This window comes from Antennarius striatus, chromosome 15 (genome assembly GCF_040054535.1).
Source record: "Antennarius striatus isolate MH-2024 chromosome 15, ASM4005453v1, whole genome shotgun sequence".
In the NCBI taxonomy this organism is placed as follows: domain Eukaryota; kingdom Metazoa; phylum Chordata; class Actinopteri; order Lophiiformes; family Antennariidae; genus Antennarius; species Antennarius striatus.
This window is the reverse complement of record NC_090790.1, coordinates 9704077-9724601: the sequence shown is the minus strand read 5'-3', so window position 1 is coordinate 9724601 and position 20525 is coordinate 9704077. Positions and strand designations below refer to the sequence as shown.

The following is a 20525-nucleotide window of genomic DNA, read 5'->3' as shown; positions in this document are numbered from 1 at the left end:
CTGTACACCAGCTCAAACCATTTACAAAAATGAATAAAGATGTGACATAAATATGTGTGTTTTTGTAAGAATAAAAATATGTATGTATATTTGAAAGTCAAACAACTCATCCACACACCTATGCAACCACTGATCAACTCACCTAAAATAAATTTTGGAGAGCGAACCTGGACAGAACATACAAACAACACACAAAAAGGACTTTAACCTGCACCGTCTTATTGTGAAGCAACAGCACTACCTTCTGCACCACCGTCAGTCTGACCTACTGAGATAGCAAAAAAAAAAACTATGACCAAAGTGATGTCCATCTGTTAAGAGCAGTACAAAACGATTGCAGGGGTGTAACTCTACATCTGACTCATGGATGTGGAGGCAGCAGTTCTGCTGACTAGGCTTTTAAGTTCGCTCCTCACCCACAGTACCGCTTTTCACCAGCAGAGGGAAGCAGTGCACACAATGTCGACGCAGCTCTGAAGACACCCGCTGGGTCAGACCAGGATTCAAACTGGGTTTAGGAAACTGGATGCAGAAAGAAAATAAATTCATAAATGATGGATTGACATGATTTTCAGTTATTCTTCATAAAACCTAAAAAAAAAAAAAAATCCTCCCATTAGTGTGTCCTTTTCCATGGGATGCTGACATTTTATACAAAATCATTGTGTCTGAATCAAACATCACAAGAGAATGTTAGGTTGACGTTTTTGAGATGCATTCATATGTGAACCATTGTTTGTATTTACTGTTTTATTAGAATACACCCTTTTTTTAATATTAGTGGTAAACAGAAGATTATTCTGAACATTTGTGACCTGACAATAAAATTCTGAAAATGAAAGGACAAATTTGAAAAATGTAAATCAAACAGCTTTTTTTTAAAAAATTGAATCAGTTACATTTTGAAACAAGTGTTGATTATCTGTGGTCCACGAATTATCAGTAAATATATAAGAATGTAGTTTTCCATAAGATCACACATTGTGTAAATAAGGGCACACATTGTCTAAATACAACCGCTTCCCTTTGAGAAATGAAATTCACATGAATATACTTTATCGCAGCTACATTTTAGCAACAGCATCAGGATCTTGATGGAGCATTACGTATAACGGTGGTCATATTTAGATATTATGATTTTGTTGATTTGTTTTGTCGCCTTGTTTTGCTTGGGAATAATTTTTCTTGCAAAATGATCATATTTTTAAAAAAGCCAACAACAATTTGAATCAACATCCTTTCAGTAAAATGTAATCAACTCTTCCTCAGCCAAAGATCCAGTCATGATCCACTTAATCAGAAACCCACAACATCATTGTTGAGCCGCATTTTGTAATAACGTTGCATTTTGTAATTAACGTTGAAAATGTCATAAGTTATTACATAATGCGGCAAAATTTATTACAAAATGCGTTGGGGCAGTTTATTACAAAATGCGGTACTTTATTACAAAATGCAGCTTTATTACAAAATGAAATGAAAAAGTTATTACATTTTGGACTATTTATTACAAAATGCACCGTTATTACAATCCTGCAGACAGTCAAATAAACAAATAAATGTAGGAAATCATACCATAAGCCAAACCTCATGCATCAGCTGTCACATCCATTTGTAATATTGAAACAAAAAGCAGAGAAGACAGAGATTATATCTTCATAGCTCTATATGTATTTCTGTCCGTATAACGTTGTTGTACAATAAAGCTAAGCTGTGTTGTGTGCCTTGTTTCCCCGTGAGCCTTGGTGCACATGTGGGTGTTTATGTGGGTTAAGATTTGAAGTTCAAGCTCCCGGTGTGGGCTTCCTTCTGTCAATAACACAGCCCAAAAAAACAGTTGCTGTGAATGGTATCCATTGACCCAGGCAGAGGCTGAGTGACACCCTGTGGTGTAGCGCCGGCACACAAGTGGTTCATTTGTTTATGTGCTGACAGTCAAAGCCTGAGAGACACCGAGACATGTAGACAATGTTTTAGTCTCTAACACTTATTGGAGTGATTTACATCAGTACAAGCGTGACTCAGCTGCTCAGATAATTCTTTAAAACATTGACATGAGGTCCGCTGCTCCAAAGAAAAATGTACTTAAACTCACTGAAAATGTAAATGCTTCTCACAGATGGAGGTTGGGATTTGGTTACTCTTTGGAGAACAGTCTCACCCTTCCTGCACCTCATTCCACCTTCTTCAATGATGGACAGGCTTTTGCTTTAACTGATATCAGCTCTTGTATCTTGATTGTATCTTGGTGAGACATTTTAGTTTTGAAAGAGTAAAAGATGGATGAGAAGTACATCCCATTGGCTTTCACATTGTAAGCGTTTTATCTCTCTTTCATCCGGGTGTCTCACTAAGCTGTTATTCAAGGATGGGGGAGTTTATTAAAGACTGAAGCACCTTAATGAATTGCAGACATTCTTGATTTTATCTTCAATACCTGTGACGTCAAAAGATCTTCCTTTTACAGATAAAATCACCCCCCCCCCACTGGCTTTTTAAATCAACTTCATGTTAAGTTCTCAGGTCGGGGTCAGGTTTAGCAATTGTGGATCATTACACACACCAAAAACATTTAAAGTTACAAAGATTTCCTTCAATATTTCTTTCCATTTGAATGTGACCTTTATTCAAATGACTAAGCATCCCATCTATTATTGATAATATATTTAATATAGTCCCAAGGAGATTTGCTCTATATACAGAAGAATCCCTCAGCAGAACCTAAAGCACATAGAGTAGGTTCTAGTGAACACGCTGACTGATAGGCAGCCTTAACAGCCCCTCTTTAACACCGGTTTATTTGACTTAGACTGTGAAGTACTTGATCAGATAAACACCAGCATGCTAGGCTTGTTTTAACAATGGCAAAATGATTCTGTAGGTCCCTGCACACACGGATGAATGAAAGCATGTTAGATTGAGAATGTTTGAATGGATTACTAATAACCAGTGAGATGGGCCTACCTGATATAAAGATGAGAATTAGTGGTGAATCTGAAGAAAGTGGAGTAAATATTCACATAGCAGCAAAAACAACTGATGTGTCTATGGAGAATGTGAAATCACAAAAAACAATACAAATCATTCTACAGCAGTTCCTTCTTCCACAAGGTTCAATGATGCGCCACAACGATTTGATAGCTGTCATAAGGACTTCATCCACATAGACATGCACCAACAGAAGACATGGGGTCACACATATTCCAGAGTTTTTTTAGATGACTTCAACGACATAACATTTCCAACACTGGGGCTTCAGCTTTGCCCGGTTCTGCGCTCCACAGGAAACAGACGTCTGCGTGGACATCTGCTTTCAATTCCTACAGATTTACTTTGTCCGATCTGGCAACCCCACCTTGAGTCCGGTGCTGTGTTTTCTTAAGGCCCGCTTTTTCTTTTTCTTTTCTTTTTTTAATTGATCGTGTTTTAAAGCGCTGACGTCTGTCAAGAGCATATTTATTTCATGATGCTGCAATGAATGAAAGAATAATGAAAGTAAAATCCCACAATCTCATGGAGCAACAGATCCCAAAATAAAAGGCTCTTGCTCATGTGATGGAAACATTGGAACCCCACGTCTGTCAGCGGTTCCGTCGTTTAGATCGTATAATAACAGCGCTGTGCGTAAGCATGTTTTGGTGCGCATCTGACGCAGAAGCGACGTTGATGCAAACTTTAACTGCTTCCCTCCACTTAATTCACATCTGCCATGTCCTCTGAGCACCTGGATCCAGATTGTGACCTCCAGGGGGGGAAAAAAAAAAGTCTCATCGGGGTTTGAACTTGTGTCCTGATCTTGGTCTCCTGGGCCAGGTGGTCCTCGGTTTGACTTCAAATTCTTCAAGCAATGTTTCTGATAGCAAATGAGCCGAATCATCTGTCAGCAAAAAGCATTTAAAGAGAGGTAATTAGTGGAATGGCCAGCACTTTTGTTTGTTTTTGTCTTTTAAGGAATGACTGAGAGCCCGAAAAGTCTGTTGTTAGAACGCAGCCGAGGACAGATCTACTTCAGATTCGGATTCTACCGAAATACGAGCATAATGGATTTTTTGTTGTTTTTTTGTGCAGTTTGCGTTAGCCAGAGTTCATGACTTCATTATGGAAGTATGCCTTTCCTGTGTTTGATTTTTTTTTTAGCACACAATAATACAGTGAAATTTACAGATGTGGTGCATGTTCAGCTGCGCGTTTGCGCATCCATCGTTGTGGAACGATCAGAGGTGAGACTCACTGGTGAGACCGATTTATTAAGGTGTCACATTTATGGGTCCAAACGCAGAGAAAATGCAAGTATCATTTGTACGGAACGCCAGATCAGAGAAGAATGGTTCAATATTTTGTTCTTAAAATATAACAAGAACTCAATGCAATCCAAAACAAGGATAATAAATAAATGTATCCATGATTTTGAAGTGACGTCACCAATTTTAACAAGCAGCGATCAATCTAATCTTTGTAAGCACCTTGTGGAGCAAATCACTTACATCTCATAACTCACACCACATTTATTCTGGTAAATCGTGTATTTCCTGTGTTAAAATGAGCACATCAGTCAAAGCCCGAACCCCCTGAACCCAGGCGACACGAGGTCGCTCCCAAATCAAAGCGCAAGCAACAAGTCCATTAGATTTCTTTTCCTGCTGATATATCGAATCAATTAACTCTCATTTCCTGTAGATCTAAAGAGTCCCCGCACGCCGGTTTCCTGTTTGTTTCCTGCAGGAGCGACACACACACCGGCAGAGTTTGCGGCAGACCACATGCACACATCAATGGGTCTCTAATGGCGCTCTTATCACAGCGCATTTACCTCCATAAACATGACGTGAACCCGGAGTCATTGCAGGAGGGCAGCGTGTGGAGTTGTCATCCTTGTCCGCATGCAGGACACTGAGGGATTGTTACAATATGAATGAAAGATAATGAAGTATATCTCTTTTGTAAAGGCTGAGTTAATAAATTGCAACCAGAGTTCATTTTGCTTCAAGAAAGAAGTGCATCCCTGGGATGCGCTTCAAAAAAAATTGAAGCGCATCCCAACATGACGTTCATGCATCCCAAAAGTAATAACAATATATGGTAGAAGGGTACGCAAGGATTGAGTTTTTCCAATAGTACAACATAAAACTAAACAAACTTAATTTGAATGATTTTATTGATAACAACGTCATAAGCGTTTAAGTAAAAAGACAAAAAAAGAGACAAAAATTAAATATTAGTTCAAAATGTTAAAGCAGCTAGTCATTTAAAAAAAACTTTTAGAAAAAAAGGAAATATATAATAGTTTGGGGGGGGGTTTCACTTTTGCTTTCCCGTAATAGTTTTCTTAGCCTTTAATTTATATATTCTCCTGTGGACACTGCACCAAGCTGACAGAGATTTCTCCACACACATTTCAGAAATAACATTTTTTTTCATTAACTTTTTTATTTTTCAATTCATTTTTCTTTTCTTTTTTTCATTATCTTTTGATTGTCTTTTATGCAAGAAAGCACTCATTGTCACTCGCTTTTTCTCTAACTTTTGCATCTTTTTCGGAGGCATGGTGATAATCAATCAATCTTTATTTGTATAGTGCTTAATCACATCAGCAGACATTTCAAAGCCCTTTAACAGACAGACAAACCCAACATGATGCTTATAATTACTCTGGAGGGTCTAACTAACTCCTCGCTGTCAGTGCAGTTTGTAAAACAAACAGACATCGTGTTGCAGTTTGGTTGATTTTAATAAGACAGAATCACGTAGGTGAGTCTTATGACGAGAAACTTACGCGAGAAACTCGCAATAGATCAAGATATAATGTTGATTTCCGGGTTCAAAAATTAAGTGCAGAAATAGAAAAATTGTGAATATTTTTGTTGAATGAAAGTGGATTTAAAGCTTGTGTCACACTGTCTGATAATCGTGCATCCCTGTAAAAAATGTGTGTCAAAGACGCAAGGATGCATGCAAACAAGAACACTGTGTAACTGTATTATATTACAAAATGATGAAAAACTAGACAATTTTTTTTCAATACATGTGGACATCACAAAATAAATTTTAAAAATTCAGTTATCTCTGAAAACACAGCATTAAATAAATACGCAATTATACTCAATTACTCAAATTAAAGAATTGAAGAATTAAATTGAATTAAATTGAAGATAAAATACAGCAATTTCAGTTTGGGGTAAAACAGTCAAAAATAGATGTTTGATCTACTGTTAATATGTAAATATTGTTTGTAGAAGCTTTGAAATATCTTTTCTTTTAAGGTTTGAAAATATCCTACTTGCACTACTTTCAAAAATAATGACTGAAAAAAGAAAGAAAGCTTCATATAAACAAACACAAACATTTAATGAACAGAAAAAATAGAAAGCATGAGCAGTACAATTATATTCAGTCTAAATAAATACTTTATTGTTGTCAAGGTAACTATTACAATCATCTGATATCACAAAAGACCTAAAGCTCTATGCTGCATGGAGCCTCTGTGCAGACAGCCTCATGTCCTTAAACTGATTTATCATCACTATTGTACGCATTTGAAATATTTGAGAGCATTTGCAGTATGACAATTAAGCATTGTACTGACTGGAAAAAAAACAACAAAAAAAAACACTGAATGTTTCTGAAGATTCTCATTCATCCAGGTCATGTTTGTCATAAGTTCTTTAAATCAATCATGATTTAAGAGAACTTTGGAGAAACATTATGAATGTTTCATTTGTCCAAAACCAAAACTATAGCAATTAAATAAATTAAAAAAAGCATCTCTATGTAAAAAAAAAAAAATCCCTCCAAAAAGCACATTACATGAGTCATTTTAGCAAACGCAAGGAGAAAAGCAAGTGATAACACTGAAACATACGAAGTACAAAACAATCAAATATCCTTTCCAAAAGTTTACTTTCAGTGAGACATCCAATAGGCTATGGTGTTGTGTTAAAAAATATACTGCATTTCTATTTATATATTTATATAACCAACACGAAAACTTCGGATAAGCTTCATTTATATAATTCTAAAATACATTAGACATTTAGAAACAATATGTACAATTCCCCTCCCTAGTAGGCATCAATGCAACTTTACACAGATTCTTCTAAAATGGAAGAATAAATTAAGATTAGGGAGGAACACCTCATTGGATGGCTGGGGGGGGGGGTTGGGGGCAGTATTCAAGAGCTGATAAACTGTGTAGGTTCCACACACACAATCACAGACACACACACACACAAAGTCTCTGTCACGCAGACACACAGAACACAGTTATCTCATATTCAGCATTACCTTGAACATACTGAGATCTCATATTCTCATCCATGTGAAAGATCTCATAAAACCTGTAGTGTGGTGAGATGATTATCCCATAATACTTCCTACTGTATTCCCTGATGTAACCTGTTGTTATGTGTTTAAAATAAAGGAAATCTTTATGAAAAAAAAAAAAATCTATCCTTACAGCCTCTCACTTTTTAAGCATCATCCATTCTCTACATGATTTCTCTCAACCGACAGGCAGCAGGTTCAGGATGAGGTGAGAATCAGCGCTGGCTTCACATCCTTACATCCATGTATTTTGTCTCTGACAGTCGGCATCTTCTCTCTGGGTATTATGATGCACCACTGATGACACATCAATAAGTGAGAGTTCATCATGGAGGCTGAGTGTTTTTATGTTCATAAATGTTCTACTGGAGAGTCAGATTCCACATCTGGACTGCGAGCCATATGCAGAGGAAGATGAATGAAGATGGGCAGCACGACAATGATGTTGCTGAGGATTTGTGATGGTGGTTGTACTGGTTGTGGACTCTGTTGTGCGGCTGCACCGTGATGTAACCGTTGATGATGCGAACCAGTGGGGGAGGTGGAGACTGGACATTGGTACTGTGGAGAAGATAAGAAAATAACAAGTTTAAAGGTTTTTTTAAACAATTATTATCTTATTTCAGCTTGAAATGTTCTCTAACTTATCGGCCTTACCAATCAGCCAAAATCTGCCAAAAAACTGTCTGATCTACTTTCCTTTATCATTTCCTAATAGTACATATCCTGCCTGCTACTGACTGGCTGGCTTTACTTCTGTTTTTCCATCTCTTTTCTAAAAAGTCTGGCAATTAAATAATGTCTACTCTCCTGTTTTATGTGGAGACTTCGCAGGAAAGGCCAAACAAAACAAACGCACCAGTTCCTGAAGTTACGACCTCTGGATACCAGTTGGCTGCAGCAAGGCCGTGACACAGCTATATAACTTTCAAATTAAAGAAATGTGTGGTTTTTTTTACATTTTACTGGATTTCCATTCTGCTGGGAAAGCTATTTTGACAAGTGCAACATGAAGACAAGTAAGAACTCATTTATCACAAATAAAAAACTGGAAATGAATTATCCGTCCTTAGTTTATTCTCATTTGTCTGCGGATGAATGAGAGTATAGTTAGAGGCAGACTACATACTCCTGGCTGATGGAGTGATAGTTTTGGAAAAGCTCAGACAGTGAACCACCCATATAAAATGAGATGGCCAAGATATGCCGCGTTAGAGCCAACAATGGATGAGAGAAATCACCACACAAATAAGCATCCAGACAGAGAGATCACTGAGTAGCTCCACCAAGTCATTTCCTGAAAGATGGCACAGCATTTTTTTCAAAACAGTATTCCAAAACATCCTCTCCAGAATCAAACAAGAACTTGTTGGTAGATTCAAATCAAGTGTTTTCACCATCTCAAATAACCTCAACTCGTGTTCCCAGGACTCACAGATACTTTCTGTGAAATCTGTTTAGCAGTGAACATTGATTGTAGTTTTTGGCTTGACTCATAAATCTTAATGGAAAATGATTTTTACATCAAGCAGCAGCTTTTAATCTAACCTGTACTTTATTTTAATATTCCTAAATGATTGAAAAGTTCAGGGGATTAGGTTTATTTAGATATCAGAAAACCAGGTATGATACATTACTCCTTACTCATTTCTTCTTTTTCTCCATCTCCACCTCTCTTTCTCACTCCACCACCTTTTCAGACGTTAAAATATACAATGACGTGCGCCGTGTACACTTTGTATCGTGTACACAGTCTGTTTCCCTTCAGCTCGAAATACAGGCTCTCGCAGAGAGAGTGAAAACATTTCTGCAGACATAATGTACACAAACGTTCACAAACCCCCTCTGTTCACGCGAAGAACAGTCTCTACATGGTTGGACTTTTCCTTCCACAATTTGGAATGGGGCATACTGTACATGGAAAAATGCATGCTGGGATACGTGTTAAAAGAAGTGCGATCTTAAGAGAGTACTGAAGATTTCCACTTCTCAAAACTCCTTTCTATTCACAATCTTTCCCTAATTCCAAATGTTTTTAATTCTCGATAATCGCGCTACATAAGTATCTATGACAACTCCTATTTTCTTATGTTTTTTGTCAAGTGTGACCCATCCTCACAATCAGAGCACAACTCAAAAGTCCAATAGCATTACATACTGCAAATAAATGACTATATTATAGAAACTGTCTTTCCTGCCAACATTCTTGGATGGATGAGTTCATTTACAGCGTTTTACCTGTTCCTAATAAACTATAAGTTATCCCAGTATGCGAGTCGAGAATATTTTGAAAAAACCTGTGTGTGTGTGTATATATATATTCATTCATTCATTTTCCAACCCGCTTAATCCGCTAACGCAGGTCGCGGGGTAGCCAGTGCCTATCCTGGCAGTCTCAGGGCATGAGGCGGGGGACACTCCGGGCACGACGCCAGTGTACCGCGGAGCCACATAGAAACAAACAACCAATCACACACACACTCACTCCTATGGTCAATTCGGGACCGGCCAATTAACCCGAAGCGCATGCTTTTGGAGGTGGGAGGAAGCCGGAGAACACGGAGAGAACCCACGCAGACACGGGGAGAGCATGCGAACTCTGCACAGAGCGGGACTCGAACCCGGGTCCGCCGTGTTGTGAGGCAGCAGCGCTAACCACTGCGCCGCCTATGTGTATATATATATATATATATATATATATATATATATATATATATACATATATATATATATATATATATATATATATATATATATATATATTTTTTTTTTTTTTTTTTTTTAATTCATTTATTTATTTATTTTTCACAAGATGGGTATCCACAGCTGGAGTTTAAGAAAGTTTCTTGAAGACATTTCACCTCTCATCCAAGAGGCTTCTCCCATTCACCTGACCTGCATGTCTCTTAACTGTTGTGCTAATTCCAACCTACGTGTGCTAACAGCTGAAAAACTGTCACCAGAACAGAGAATGACAGGAAAGATGTCCACATAGGATGGACAGCTGGTCATATCAAGCTTATCTTAGAAATACAAAAGTAATATTTAAGAAAGCAAGTTATTCACTTCATCTGGTTTATCTGAAGATCTCCTCCCCGTCCTGGGACAGCACAGGATGGAGTTTGCAAATAAACTTCATATGAACAAAAATGTCAAATGTTATCCTTGCAACAGAGAGACATGTCAATATGACCGACCACACCTTGTGTAGAGGTCTCCTCTTTAGTCTGAAAGGTGAGCTGGTATTGTAGTCTGGTTAGTCCCTGCCTGGAGCTAGCATGAGACCAAAACCGGATACTTGGTAGGAATTCCCAGGCTGCTATTTTTGCATCCATGACACTCATACCAGGTCGGAACTAGCCTGGACTCATACCAAACTGCATGTGTATGTTTATGTGCTGAATTGTGTGCAGACTGCATGACGATCATGGTGATGTGATATGGTGGCTGTTTGAGCCTGCAGCACCGTGCCAGGAAGTGTCAGCTTTATTCTTATATAGGAGGAAAGGCTGCATTACACAAGTCCAATTTCCCTCTGTCACATCTTTTTTCTTTTCAAAAGTCTTTCTTTTCTCCCTACCTGGGGCATATAGTCTCTTATATTGTGTTTTCACAGGAAACAAGACAGACACACCGCTGACGACAGATGAAAACATTCTTCCCCCTTAAACTTTTACCTCTCCTCCATGCGAACCCAGAGATCATTAAAATGCCGGTGCCGCTGTTTCTTCTGCTTGTTCCTCCTCCTTTTCTTAAGCATTTTCCTTTCTGCTTTCTCCAGTAGCTCCAAGCTATCGGGTGGCAGGAGCATGTGTGGCAGCAAATGATCCTCCAGGGGAAGGCCATGATCGTCCTCTTTGTGGGGAAGCTCGTGGAGGAAAGGCTCCAGTAGAAGAGACTCATCATGGGGATCATCAGACTCTGGTGGAGCAAGTCTGGTCGATGATCTCCTGGTTGTACATAAGACCATTTTATTTTTTAAAAGAAACAGATGAACAATTCAATCTAATGTAAAGTTCAGGAGTAAAAAGTCAGCTTGGTTCAAAATGACTTGCTGATCGTCTCTAATGAGGTCAGCAATCTTTAATCGTCACCATGCATGAAGCCAGAAGCTCATAACCCCACGTTAGAGACTTTGTGTGGTGGATTTGGCTTCACTCCATCATTCACCCCTTTTTCCCCACCACACACACACACACACACACACACACACACACACACACACACACACACACACACACACACACACACACACACACACACACACACACACAACACACAAAACATAGATCTAAAGTGAGATAGCCACCCGCAGTGTACCATGGTAGACTGCATGACATGCTTCACAGCAGGAGGCCTGAGTTCTGCTGAGGTTGGCCTTTTCAACAACACTTCACCGATGGCTGGTGGGGATTTTATAAGATTTATCTACACTATGATCTACATGGTGGACATGGGAGAAGAAAAATACAAGCTCCCAATGAAAAAGAAGAAACGCGATCATACGTATCCCTCCACATCCCCAAAACATCTGAATGTACGATCCCTATAGCCATCTCAACACCGCACGCCACTCCTCAAGTCCACATTTAGTTCACAATCCACAACTGCAGCTCAGTCACTCAGCTACAATTCATGATAAACATGAAAGCGCTTCAGGTTCCTTTTCACAAATGTTTTGAATATGTCGATGACAGAATAATTTTAAAATGTTCATCTGTGTTAATTCAATGCTTTTACTCATTTTAGCTCTTTTGCTTTGCACCAATATTTCAGAGTGTCTCAGATGATATGACTCCTTTGATTTCACAGACATTTTGAAGCTTGCTACTTAAAGTTGTTAATCTTTTGACCTTAAATGTCAGCACTGGCGGCAGTACAATAAAGTGCTTCAGTGTAGTTAACACTCCCTCTGACTGCTTAGTCAGTAGAGAATCGGGTGTATCTACCCTGACAAACTCACACTGATTTAATAAAAGTTGGTTAGGTAGCAACAGCAGGGTAGAGGAAAGTTGGTCACCTTGATGAAAAGTTGTTGGTGTGTCTCCTTTTAAGATGCAGTTTTGACGACTCGTGAAACTGTTTCACAACGACGGCCTGTCTGTCTTTGAGCTTTAAGCGAATAATACCGCTCTGATAAAGTGTCAGACTGATTCTGGTGAGCTAAAATTGCTTAAAGTCAATTAAATAATTGCAACAATTTCTAGTTGAATGAGCGAGTCAGTAAACTTTATCGCCATAAAACTTAAATTCAATTAATTAAAATTCCTGAAATATCAACAGGACTGACTATATCTTTATCTTTGATTTCTACCTCCCACATCAGAACAAGCTCCTTCTTGAAGGGTAGCTCCTCATCATGGACATAAACACCAAGAGTTCATTTTGTCACAGAACAAGCTCATTGATTAACCTGACAAACTTTTTAAATGTGGTGATAAAAGAAACACTCCTGTTCGGGGACATTTGGAGAGAGCGAGACCTCAAAAGTCAGAGAATCATTCAACAGATAACTAGTGAGTGCAGAATTTGATTATTTGCAGAAGGCCGATTTCTCACAAGAGCTGAAGTTGGATTTTCACATCTGTTTTGGGTCTCTAAATGAACACAGATCAACTATGGAGTTTTGCTTACTTGGAAAACAATTACCCATTCCAAGTCAGTGAAAAAGTTGAGAGAATTATATTTCTGTCTGGGCGATGAGGCAGCAGTTGGTCTTTATCATGTGGCCGGGACATGAAACCCATTTAAGTGATAAAATATGAACCTTTGAGTTTTACATCTATGGATAATTTCAGTGTTTCTGACATTCTGATATATTTTTTATCTGTCTTTTCTCAAGTCCCAGACATTTCTTCTGCTTTTGTGGAAAACTATCATCAATAAATGAAACAGACGCACAGTTCTGTCTCTTATGCTGTAAACATCAATTCAAAGTAATCCAACTAACACGACTGGATATCTTTCATTATGACTTTGGTCTCACGCAGATTCAGCTGACATTTTGCTGCATTATTTGAGATTTGACTGAATTGTTTCCATGCAGCTCCTAACAGAGAAAGTGGTTCAGGGTGGCGTTTAAGTACCACTTAAGATTTAAAAGGAAATATTTCATTGATTTGGAAAAATTAGGAGCTCATACAATAGCTCTGGATTTCATTTACATGTCTTGCTGCAATAACAAACGCGGTGCAGTTACACGTGTCACTTGATGATGTATGTGTTTGCTTAATGGCACTTTAGCAGTAAATTTACCTGTTTATGGGCTGCCCAGCAGGAGTGTGCACCACCTCGTACCCCTGGCGACGAAGCACATCAATGACCGTATTGTTGCCAAGAAAATGACCTGAAACCAAGAAAAGGATAAAATTGACCTTTGCTGAAAGTTAATTTGAGTAATGTTTCCTGTCCTTCTAAGCGCACGGGTTCAGAGGATGACAAGTGTTAAGATGTGTGCTTGGTTTACAACCAGCACATACTATAAAGATGAAATAAGTGAGATATGACCTGTACTATAACAACAACAACATCACACGCACGCACACACGCACGCACGCACGCACACACACACACACACACACAATGAGCTCTGGGAGGGAGAATAGATTCCCAGTAGTCATGTCATTTGGGTGTTGGATGTCCAAAACGTTGTTCATACGGTTACAAACAGATATATCTGGTGTTAATCTTCTTGTGGAAGTCTTGGCAAGAAAGCAAAAAGGTGACTTACTCAAAATTCAACACTGGCAGAGAATGTTTGGGATGACTGAAGATGTAAGATGTACATTCCTACTATGAGATGATTTTTTTTTGCATATCTTTTTCTATTTTCTGACTCCTGAATGGTTTTTTTTCTTTCTGAACCCTATTTTTTAAAATTTTATACCACCTCTTTTCTTCATGGAGAGAATTTATTAATTTATCATAGCACAGTTATTTCTCTTCCTCTGTTCTCGATCAATACCGGCTCCTTTCTTCCACCTCCACTTTCATTTCTCCATTCACCTTCGTCCTTATCGCTAATTCCCCTTCTTCCTTCCTTTCTCACTCTGACCATCTCAGCGATGTGAAGTGGGGGCAGTGAGGCTTCAGGTTGCCATGTCAAGAGGTCTCCATTCTTCCCCTCGCTGTGACAAGGGGGGAGCCGGGGGCCATTGTCTGGGCCAGCTCAGCCGTGGCACCATAGAGCTGAGTAAACATGAACACTGGCACTTTAATCTGGCCCCAAGCCATAGTCAGACAGGGGCTGGCCCCAGTGCACTATAGGTGCCACGATGCTGTCCAATCTCTAGAACTAATAAGTGATCAATAACGCTATCAGTGTAGGTAATAAATATAGAAAGGGACTAATGTCAAGGGTTTTGTCAACATGTGAAATGGTTTACACTTTAATAACTTTATTCATTTTGCCTAATCAGTGTCGAAGAGAGAAAGAAAATTGAGACTGAAAAAAGAGTCAATTACAAAATATGAGCTCTTCACTTTCTTTCCATTGTATATTTTGGGTTATACATCAAATACCTTTTTCTTTTAGCACACACTACAGCTTCACTAACAAAGTCAGCACTTTTACATGCAGCACACAGTTGCATCGTAACTTCCGTTATCTTATAATGCGCTAAGACATGTTGGGACTTACATTAACCTTCCAATGCAAGGAGGATTGTGGGTAAGAACAACCTTAAAAGAATCCTGGTGTGCATCCTGGAAAATACTTCCAGTCATAAGTTTTAAGCATGGGCATGTTAAATAGCATGAGTATAGGTGCTGTGTGTAAATTGCCACTCTACATCATCTAAAAGCTCCTGTGTGAGAACAGCAAACAGTTACAATGTGAAAGATTGGTGCATATATTGTACTTTGAGCTGAAATCACTATCAATACAGGTGGTGAGTTAAATGAATACCCAGCAGCTCTAAAACACTCAATGGGAACTGAAACCAGAGCGGGACACAGAGACAGCCACAGTTTTCAAGCCTGCCCACATTTAGAAACAGTTCTATGTGATTTATGTGAGTTTACGTCAGGGGATTAAGGTGGGACAAATGGAGCTGTTCAGCACAATGAAAGGCCACAGAAGGGTGGGCGGACTGCAAAACCTTCAAAGGATGTGCACACATAACAATACACAAATTCTAATAGGAGGTAAGCCATCAATTCTGACATGTCCCCAAAGGCTTCAATGAGTCTGGGGGTGCTGAGAGTGTGGTTTGAAGAGCCGAACCAAAAAGTAGTCCTATACTTAATGACTGGATAGTAGTTAAGGGCAATAAGAAACATTTTTTTAAACATTTAAAAATGAATCAGGAAATTTCTTATGTGAGCTCAAGATAATTATAGAAACAACATTTTCCTTAAGGTCTATCTTCTCCAAACTTTTTTTTTTTTTTCATTTTACATCAGGTTGAATGTCATTGGCACTATTGATATTGTAAAATTCACAGATTGTATTGAGTAAACTGGACTCACAATATGGACAATTTGTGTTTGGGAGGATTTATTATTCTTTGAAAAAATCTGTGTTAAAAGCAAAAACCTGCTACAAGCTTTCAGTCATGGAGTCACAAATAAAAACTAAATACAGCCATTTTTAATGAAAAGTGACTGATCGCCCAGAAAAAAGACATAAGTTTTGGTTTATACGCCCTGAAAATATTAGCAACTAATATTAGCAACTGATGTGAACTCTCAGACTTATATACAGTATATCAGGTGACTTGTTACAAGAATGTGAGACAGAAATAGCTTCTTAAATTGTATTGATCTATTTTCTAAATTTTATTGTCACAAAGTGTATGAATATAGTAACTGGCATGATTTTCTGGTTTCTCCTTCCATCTAAAAATGTGTCTGTCCGTCTGTCCATCTCATTTAATGTATTTCAACATCATGAGTAAGAGAAGTTCATTTTAGAACTCTCACAATGACATGTTGCACTATTCTCTGCTTCTTTCTGCTACTTAAATGCTTCATAGTTTCTTCAAAATGAAACACGCAATTGTGGAAATGCTTGTGCCACGGAACTCACAGGTAAATAGTGTGGCTTTTTTTTCCTGCATTGTATTAAGATGGTTTCACAGATGTTTTCATTGGATGACCTTGTCTAACATGATGACTCATGGAGTCAACATGTTTGACTCTGTTTTCAAGGTCATCCAATAAAAACAGATGTTTTCATTGGATGACCTTGTCAAACATGCTGACTCATAGAGTTGTTTAATTCTGCTCATTATTATTCTCATGACAATTCAAAATGAAAACATGCTTGTTGCTCTGTTCTGTACAGTTGTGATTCTTGTACTGTGAAAACTGGATTTCTTCCCCTGCTACGTGTTTATACATCTGTTGTAATTGTCTTGATCGAGGGATTATTTTCCGGCTCGATGCCAACAATATGTCACTTCAGTGTTATTTTAGGTTCCAGGGGAGTCATGTTCATTTTGGTTGCTCCTAGAAGCTGATATTCGGGTCCAAGCCACTGCTGGAGTGACATCTGACATACATATATGTCTCAGACTATTTATTTAGGCCAATTTCATACATTTTAAATCTACGAAATGGGCCAATAAGATTTGTGTCAATGCACAATATGTCAACTGTATGAGAGCCCAACCGCTCCGAGGGAGGGAAGATGGTAGAGATAAAGTCCAGGGACGGCCCTGAAAGCTCTCATTCACAGCTAACATAACATGCAGCAAAACTTTTACATGTGACCACTTGTTTAGAAGGTCACACATTATCTCATGTCATGGTTATACAAAGTTGCAGACATTTTACAAGCTTCTCCTCTGAAGTGACAGCTGCAGTAGCAGTCCATTACAGTCTGTCCGTAATGATCTGGTGGTGGTCTGTTTGTGCCACACAAAAATGACATGTTAGATCGAACAGTTTATTATATATCCTATAATTAATATAAAACATGCACCAGATAAAAACCCAACCTGACTCCATGACCCTAATAAACAAAATAAAAGAGAATTTCTGAAGAGAAGCCAGGATTTATAAACCGACGATCAGGTTTGTGACCCAAATCTTCGTGGGTCCAGCATTTTTTCAGGATTCAAAATACTATCTTTGTCCTTAAATTTATGATATTAAGGTCATAAAACCATAACAAAGGAAACATGCCAGCTGCAGCAATTTACAGATTCTATGTTTATAAAATTGTTATACTGTAAAAACAACAACAACAACAACAACAACAACAAAAGATTGTTTTTTCACTGTGAATATATTTGCTGAAACAGGGATGTATCCCCAAATAAGAAAGCAGGTCTTTAAATTCCTCTTTGAAGCATCTGTGATTAACACCTACTTTGGTTACAATGAACTTCATTCCTTAGAGGAAGACAGTCACACTCACCTGCCTGCTTTTCATGCCTACAAAGCTGTCCTAGTGATGGAGTAATAGGCTTTAAAATTAAAACATCCATGACGTCTTCTTGACTTTGCACTTAACTTGAATAAAACCTCCACTAAGTCAAGAGTAACTCCAGATGAGATGCATGTCAGCAGCTGACCTTCAAAGGACTTACCCTCCACAATTGACAGCTCAAATTATAAGAACAGATGCTAAGCCTTAAATAGCATTCCCTTTCCATTTACATTAATATTTACATTAGATCTTGTAACTATGACCCGAGCAGCAGTCCTCATAACATTACAGCATGCTAGATAAACAAACGACAAAGGCAGCCTCGTGTAGCCTTTACTAGTTGTTCAAATTCACATGTTCCCAGCTAGTAAGCTGAAACCTGGTCCCCATAATCAATACTAATCACTAACTGAATAAATTTTCTCTTGGAGAGGACGATGACAGAAAAGGCTATTTTATTTTGTTGCTTCCCAGAAGTAACTTTTCTTCAGACTTAACTTTTGACATGAATATCATCTAAAAAAATTGGGCAAACATTAAGGCTTTCTTGTGCAAATGTGGTTTTTATGAATCTCAGTCATGCATGAATTATAGTGCAAACAGAAAGAAAAAAAAGAATTGTAAAGAAAAACAAGACTGAAGCTATTCAAACTATTGTTGATACTAAATAATGAACTGAATTTAAAGAGTTGACATTTCTATGACATCAGCGGCACTAACCAGGCTGAGATTTTATTGGAAAATCACTGATTTGGTTGCCGAGCTGCTAGCAGATGAATAAAACCTCAGTTTTTAACAGAGACGGACACGCAGCCATCCGTTAAACAGACAGTCACGTGAAAATAGCGCAGAAAATAGCAGAAAGATTGTTGGTTATCCATCCCACACTCCGCATGGTGTTTCCCAAACAATGCCAGTTCTCTGTTAACCCACATATCGAGTGTCTTGAATCATAAGCTCCGCTTACATAGCACTTTTCCTCATCCTGGTTGAATCATACCATTTGTGTTTTTCGCTTGTCGTCGACATTTGCTCCAAGGAATAAAGTGAAACCGCATCTTCTATCAGTCAGGAGCAATTTGTTTGAAAAGAACAGGGAGCTGTACGCAACGGTCTCAAAACAGAGCCAGATATGATTAAATAATTGCAACAAAATGTAAAGTAGTTACACTGGTGCCTTTGCAAATACGTACTTCCGTCATACTTGTTCTTTTTTAATCATTTGCGGTGAGATAAAAATCAAGCATTTGGTTAAATATTGAATTTTTGCATATTTTATTTACAATTTATTATATTAGTAAATAGAAAGTTGACGGACGCCCCCCTATAACTTAGTTTGTGCTGATGTGAATAGATTATAACCTCAAAGGCAGGTCAAGATGAGAAAAATATTGTGAAAACTGAAGCTAATAATTCTATAACTGAGTTGAAGACACACCCTTAAGGTCCCTACAATGCATTAGTTATCCATCACCGTTGGAGGAGATGCATTGTATTTAGTCTGTAGCTACACACAGACAGATAAGGACAACCATATGATCCTGTTGGCGTGTCTATCAAAAGCAGGTTACACTTAATAAGAAGAGTCTGGAGCCAAGTTAGCAGCTCTGTGAAGATATGTTTGTAGACAGCCTCCCTTTAAATGGCACGCTAATACCAGCATGCTATAATAGTCAGATGGACAATGTTAAAACACTGTTTTTTTTGCAGCAAATAGAAACATATGAAGTTACATGAGACATAGATGACACATTTTTTGCTCATCAACTATTGGAAAAAGTAAATTATGACCTGATGAAAGGTTCAGTGCAATCAAAGTCATTAGGATACATAATCTAGGAAGGATGGTAGCTATTCGTCTGATTCTTGTGGAGGCATTTTATTTAAAGACAAAAGTATCAAGCTACTAGCAGAGCTGGAGAATGGGTTTGTGGCAGTGCATAGAATCCATCCCTTTGGAATAATGAATGTTGGTTTCAGAATTTCAAGGCAATCCATCAAGTAGTTGAGATATTTCCATCTGGACCTTCCCACTAACTAAAACTATCTTAGACAAGATGCCGACAGGACGCGAATGCAGCAGAGAAGCCCTGACTGTTTTGTGTACAGAGATTCTGACCACAATTCAATTACTTGACAGCAGCAATTAATTTCCTTCAGTTCTGTTAAGTGAGAGTTTCATAATCTATGTACCATAGCCAACATGTGGTGTTGAGGAAAGCCTCTTGATGTTACTGTAGTGTTCATCCCGGCAGGCACCAAGAGTCTTTCCCACTTAATGTGCTGTGGAAAAATTGTTTAAAAAATGGCTGTTTTTGCCTGGAATCAATTTAGTATGACATTAAATGGAGCTATATGTTATCATTTTGATCCAAAATCCTGAAGTATAAGGACACTATAATAAAATAGGAGAAAAAGGAATCAGAACCATGACATATTGAGTTTAGTGTCTCTGCATACAAGCCCACAAATTCAACTTTAGTCACAAGAAAAAAAGACAAAATTAATGGCTCAAACCAGTCAAAACCCTACTCAAATGGCAATTAACTTTTAGTTATAGTCTGTTGAAGCTCTCATCTTTGTACTCTCTCACTTTAAACAAAACTGTGTATGATTTAGCACACTTATGGCTAAGGGTATAAGAACATAGACTGACATAGAACCAGAGCACTCTCATTTAACAGAGCTAAACTAAACCCCTAAATGTTATTTTAGTGCTTCTGCTGCTCAGTCATTAATGACTTACTGTACAAGCCTTGGTGAAGAAGATGTCATTTCTTTCAAACATATATCAAAGTTTATGAAAGCTCTAAATCTACATTTACACTGC

General features: G+C 38.2%; 1 protein-coding gene across 2 annotated transcripts in view; it reads right to left on the bottom strand.

Moving 5' to 3' along the window:
• Window positions 1-6368: 6368 nt before the first annotated feature.
• The window catches only part of trabd2a (TraB domain containing 2A), a 56718-nt gene continuing 42561 nt past the window's right edge, over window positions 6369-20525 (bottom strand). For both annotated transcript variants that reach the window (XM_068335073.1, XM_068335074.1), the window contains 3 exons: window positions 13576-13666; window positions 10998-11270; window positions 6369-7881 (listed from right to left, as the gene is read on the bottom strand). In XM_068335073.1, coding sequence (XP_068191174.1) covers window positions 7683-7881; window positions 10998-11270; window positions 13576-13666 — 563 coding nt within the window. In that variant the 3' untranslated portion in view covers window positions 6369-7682. The remainder of the gene's footprint in view (window positions 7882-10997; window positions 11271-13575; window positions 13667-20525) is intronic.